This window comes from Megalobrama amblycephala, linkage group LG20 (assembly GCF_018812025.1).
Source record: "Megalobrama amblycephala isolate DHTTF-2021 linkage group LG20, ASM1881202v1, whole genome shotgun sequence".
Taxonomy (NCBI): Eukaryota; Metazoa; Chordata; class Actinopteri; order Cypriniformes; family Xenocyprididae; genus Megalobrama; species Megalobrama amblycephala.
This window is the reverse complement of record NC_063063.1, coordinates 13187439-13193438: the sequence shown is the minus strand read 5'-3', so window position 1 is coordinate 13193438 and position 6000 is coordinate 13187439. Positions and strand designations below refer to the sequence as shown.

Below are 6000 nucleotides of genomic sequence, written 5' to 3'. Positions count from 1 at the left end.
AAAATATTTTTTAAATAAATGTATTATTTCTAAATCCCCTTGAATCGATTATTAAATCATTATTGTTGTTTACTGGGGTGCTGTAACGTTAAATTAAACATTTTATATACCAGTTTGAATGAAAACTGGAAGACCATCGTTTTCGATGGTCTTCGCACGCCTGCTCTCTCTCTATGATATCCGTCCGCGTGGAACTATATTGCTGTCTAAATATGAAAATCATTGCTTGGAACACAGCTCGGACACCCAATTCCACTTGAGAAACACTAGCATAAATGGCATAAAATTCGCTTGATATGGTTTACAAAATATAACAATTGACACAATTAGTAAACAAAACAACGGCGGATTGATTTCAGCCCTTCCACTAAATTTCACTCGGTGTAGCGGAAGTTCATTTACAACTCCTTCCGGTCCCCTTGCTGGTAAGTTGGTGCTGTTTTTTGGGAGTAATTTTATAATTTAAATACATAACGAGTGCAGAAGTTTCTCATTAGCATTTTGTGTGAAAGAAAACCGACCCAGGTATCTTGCACCAATTGAGGTAAAAAGTGAAAGAATTGAGTTTTGCATGTGAAAAATGTCCTTGGACTTGGAATGGGTTAGCAGCCGGCTAGTCAGTTAGCGACAGTAGGCTCTTTCTTTTGTAAATGGCCTGGTCTGCTACTAGCTTATTATATACTTTTACAAACACAATCCTTCTCAGAAAGCGTAAAAGTCTCTGTGTCCTTGGCAGCTCTGTCATAGATAGGTTTATTTAGTTTTTAATATTAGCACTTTGGCTCGAGCGCATCATGTCATGTCAGTGAGCGTGACTGCAGTAGGCGTGTTGTTGCAGTTTGGCGCGCCCATTGCTTTCCCTACACTAGAGGTGAACTTATCAACTACTCTGCATAAAACACGTTGTAAGTAATTGTGCTGGATTTGATTTGCTTTTTTTAGAGTATTCTTGTTGTTTGCATTTGATAGTTGATATAAATACAATGCCAAGTCACGTTTGTTTGTTTGTATGGCGCTGTAAACAAAACACTCAAACAGCCTTACAGTAATAACCAGGAAAAAAGCGTCACTTTTGCAAAATTCTTCAGTTATGAAACAAATTCAGTTGTAATTACATTATTAACTATAAAGCTGCTCTGCAGAAGACAATATAGTGTCATTATTCAGCTCAAACTCGTCTTTAAAAAGACCCACAGATATGACCATTCTCATATGAGGAACCCCATTTCTAAAAATTTAAAGGCAGCTATATATTTTCATGTATAAAGACACACTTTTTATTGTGCAGAATTACCATTACAAATGTGCAAAATAAATGTGAAAATATTATTTTCTGTTATGTTACATTACATTTTTTTCTTTTCGCTATAGGACTGTAAGATGTATTTATATCAAATTCATATTACTGTATATTCATGTTTTATTATTTTAATCACATTTACATATTTATTTTAATTGTTAAACATTTTTTCTGAACTTTTTAATGGATGTCCTAGTCTCCGAACCCTATTTTGCTGCAGACAAGATATTTACGTACAAATTACCATGGTAATACTGTGTTTTTTGTGTGTGTAGATAGTAGTACTGTTTATTTTTCACATGTAGTATTGTGTAAATACCTTGGTATGTGAGTTTGGTAATAATTCGGTACCACTACATTTGTTGAATACTGATATTGTACTATAATATCATCACTGTACTTCGGTAAAGTTGGTTTTACATTCGCACATTCGGACTTCTGATAAATTCAGACTTTCCAATAAATGTGCAATAAATTAATGTTTGCGAATTTTAAGCAGCGACATGATATTGACAACCAACGATTGTCAACTTACAACATTTTTCACAGTCGATCAAAATAGTATTGTTTTAATGGCATATTTACTTGTGAATGTCCACTGAATGTCCAATGTAGTGTGATTAACAAGGCTATTGAATACGGATGTCCGAATGTGCGAATATAAAACCAACTTTACCGAAGTCATCACTGTTCTTGTTTGAGCAAGGCTGCTTAGTAAAATTGACCGTTCCTCTTGTGTTTACTCATCTAAAGATGTTATGAATTTCTACTGAGACGAGCGCAGACACTAGTCTGCCCATATTCAGCGTAATCCTGTCTGTCCCGGCTGCCACCATGTCTTTCGTGCCCACCCCGAGCCCCACCGTGGTGGATCAGACGACCCTCATGAAGAAATACCTGCAGTTTGTGGCGGCACTCACTGACAACAACACACGTGAGGTCTATTTCCTTCTGCCTAAATTATTACTATGCTTGATAAAAGCATTGTCTTGGCTAACTGGCATGTTTTTCCTTCATTTAAACATCAGCGGATGAAACCAAACTGAAAATGATGCAGGAAGTCAGTGAGAATTTTGAGGTAAGCCCTTATATTTTGCTTATGAAAAGCTTGTAATGAAATCTGCTTTCTTATAGTAATTGATGTTACTCTCTTCCTTCTCAGAATGTCACATCCTCACCACAGTATTCTACTTTCTTGGAGCACATCATCCCTCGTTTCCTAACATTTCTGCAGGATGGAGAAGTGCAATTCCTTCAGGAGAAACCAACACAGGTGTGCTTTTTGATAAAAATCATATTGCTATAGTCATCAAGGCCTCATTCCTGACATTTAAGTAAACTTGGGGTGTCTTTGATTCTTTTTATAGCAATTAAGGAAACTCGTCCTGGAGATCATCCACCGAATCCCAACTAATGAACATCTGCGGCCTCACGCCAAAAACATCCTCTCTGTCATGTTCCGCTTCCTTGAGGTCAGCTTTTCTTTACCTAAATGCCAAATTTCATCTGATATAAAGAAAATAGCTGTTAGAATTCTCATTTTAGAGAGCATTTTATTAGACAAATGTTTGCAAATGCCATTACCTGGAAGAGGGACAGCATTTTTGTTCTGTATTTAACATTAAACATTATCAGCAGAGGACACAATGATGAGAGCGATGTGCTTTAGTCCAGAGAATGGCACTGTGTATAAGAGTGAGTGTGTGTGTGTGTGTGTGTGTGTGTGTGTGTGTGTGTGTGAGAGAGAATGCTAAAGTACCCAATAAACCTGGGCGCTGAAAGTAAAACTGATAAGATCTGAGTGTCCAAATGCTGAACTGTGTCAATTTTGATCACTTAGTCCTTTTGAACAAAATAGCCTTGATGCTATTATACTATAAATATATGCATATAACATTTTTTTTTTTTTTCAACTTTTAGAATACACTAAGATATAGACAGTTCATTTTGGGAAAGAAAATAATACTTTTATTCAACAAGTACGCATTAAGTTGATTAAAAAGTGTCAGTACAGAGTCAGACTTACATTAAGATCTTATTATTCCAAATAAATTCTGAACTTTTGATTAATCAAAGAATCTTGAAAAGTGTATCTGGATTTCCACAAAAATATTAAGCAGCACAACTGTTTTCAATATTTATACTAATAAAAATGTTTCTTGACCAGCAAATCAGAATATTAGAATAATTTCTGAAGGATCATGTGACACTGAAGACTGGAGTAATGATGCTGAAGATTCGGCTTTGCAATCGCAGCAATAAATTGCATTTTAAAATACATGAAAATAGAACACAGTTCTTTAAATTGTAATAATAGTTCACAGTATTAATGTTTCACTGTATTTTTGATTAAATAAACGGTGAGCATAAAATACTCCTTTCAAAAAATTAAAAATTACTGACCCCAAACTGACTGGTATTTTAGATGGTCTGAAAGCTATTATACATGGACTAAAAGCCACAAAACTCCAGTTTTGATTTTATTAAGTCTTTAAAGGGTAATTACTTTAAAGAGTATTCCAAGAGATGATTATTTAATTTAATTCATTTAGCAGGCACTTTTGTCTAAAGTGACTTACAAATTAATCAGTGTGTATAGTAAACAATTTATTTTACATTTTATGTAAAACATCATTTTGTGTGTGTGTGTGTGTGTTTTTTTTTATTTTTTATATATATATATAAAAGAATGGTTCTGACTGATTCTTGCCTCTGTGTTTCATCATTTAGATTGAAAGTGAAGAGAATGTGCTCATTTGTTTACGCATAATCATTGAACTGCATAAACAGTTTCGCCCGCCGATCTCTCAAGAGGTGAGATGCAGCCTTCTGGTGCTCTGGGATGTTGACTAGCATTTGCATTTCCTGTGTTTCAATACATGTTATTATTAAATAACATCTTCCTGCCAACTTCTTACAGATTCATCATTTCTTGGACTTTGTGAAGCAAATTTACAAAGAACTGCCTAAAGTTGTGGTAAGCTGTTTTAACAAGAGTTAGGTTTATAGTATTTGTTTGTGTTAAAGTATCTGTTTTCTGAACCTGTGTCTCTCTGTCAGGCGAGGTATTTTGAGAATCCTCAGGTTATAGCAGAAAACACAGTGCCTTCTCCAGAAATGGTGGGCATGATCACCTCAGTATTGGTGAAGACTGCACCGGAGCGTGAGGACAGCGAGACTCGGACGGTCAGTACACATGCTCTGTAACTGCAGCAGACCTGCGCACAGTCCTCATTATCTGAATAGTTTTGACAAATATGATCAGCAGAGACACAATGATGAGAGCGATGTGCTTTAGTCCAGAGAATGGTACTGTGTGTAAGATTGAGTGTGTGTGTGTGTGTGTGTGTGTGAGTGTGAACTGTAAAGTACCAATAAACCTGGGCGCTGAAAGTAAAACTGATAAGATCTGAGTGTCCAAGTGCTGATTTGTGTGGATTTTAAGTTGGTCACTTAATGCCAGGTACACACTGCATGATTTTCAAAGTCATCGGATTGCCGTTCTTCTCACGCTACATGACTGACCGGGGTACTGTTTAGGTTGCTGTTATGTGGACATTATATGAGGGATTGGCGACAGGGGGTCACACGTTACACAACATTTCAATAGGAAGAATCACCAACAACTCGGTCTGGTCTACAACTAAACACAACTTTCATAACTAAACACGCAAGAAGTGATACAGGGAAATAATGCAAGATCATGTTTGAGACAGGAGTTCTCGTGCTAAACTGGATTTCTTACTGTTAAAATAATAGCTCGCAACAAACTTGTGATCAAAGTTGTCTGTTCGCTGATTTGCAGCGAAAAAGAAGAATATAAATGAGAGGATGGTTGTGTGCAGAAGCCATGCTTGCTGATGTTCTGTTGCAGGTCTATGACTTCTCTCCCTGATCTTTCCCTCACCCTGTATCTTGCTTTTTCATTGGCTGTAGGTCATCGCTGATGTCATTTCCAGTCAAAATAATTTTTACACTAACATGCTAAATATCTCGTGGACATCAAGCGTTTCTCTCAGATCGCGTTTTTGATAATGCACACTATACGATTGTCGCTCAAGTGAACGAGCACCGATTTGCCTCAATTCGGGCGTTTGTCAGCAATTTCCACAAAAAGTGAAAATCCAGGCTAAAATCGTGCAGTGTGTACCCGTTATTAGTCCAAAATCTGGCAAAATAACAGTAATAGCCTAATCTTAATACTCCAATTCTTTCTTTTTTTTTTTTTTAAACACATCTGTGTATATTATAGTAACGCCTGTATTGTGTCATCCAATCCCATGTGGTCAGCTGAAATATACCAGCTGATTTACATCTGGTAATAACGCATCAGTGTTTCACTGCATATTAAAAAGCAAATAACAGACATAAAAGGAAAATCTTTGCTTTTCCAAATTTCAATGGTTGTTTTATTTTTATACCTGATAAATGGCAAACTGTATTTGTTTGTGCAGCGACTGATTGACAGGCGATAGGTGGTCTTTCACTGCTGTCTTGGATGTATCAAGTCAGACTTTACTCTACAAATTGAATGTTGTCACATTTGTTTGTGACCACCACAATATGTGTGTTCAGTCACAAAATATTTTGAACCCTGATTGCACATGTATTTTGTGCCAACCACTAACATGTGTAAACTGTTTACATTCCGTGAGTATTATAATGCAAATGACATTTTCTTTATGTAGACAGTAGAGGGC

General features: G+C 36.2%; 1 protein-coding gene across 1 annotated transcript in view; it reads left to right on the top strand.

The window, feature by feature from the left end:
- Positions 1 to 304: 304 nt before the first annotated feature.
- Positions 305 to 6000, top strand: part of LOC125256018 (transformation/transcription domain-associated protein) — a 101211-nt gene continuing 95515 nt past the window's right edge. Inside the window, 8 exon segments of the mRNA XM_048171646.1 lie at positions 305 to 425; positions 2054 to 2234; positions 2329 to 2378; positions 2463 to 2573; positions 2668 to 2772; positions 4031 to 4114; positions 4221 to 4277; positions 4361 to 4486. Coding sequence (XP_048027603.1) covers positions 2135 to 2234; positions 2329 to 2378; positions 2463 to 2573; positions 2668 to 2772; positions 4031 to 4114; positions 4221 to 4277; positions 4361 to 4486 — 633 coding nt within the window. The 5' untranslated portion in view covers positions 305 to 425; positions 2054 to 2134.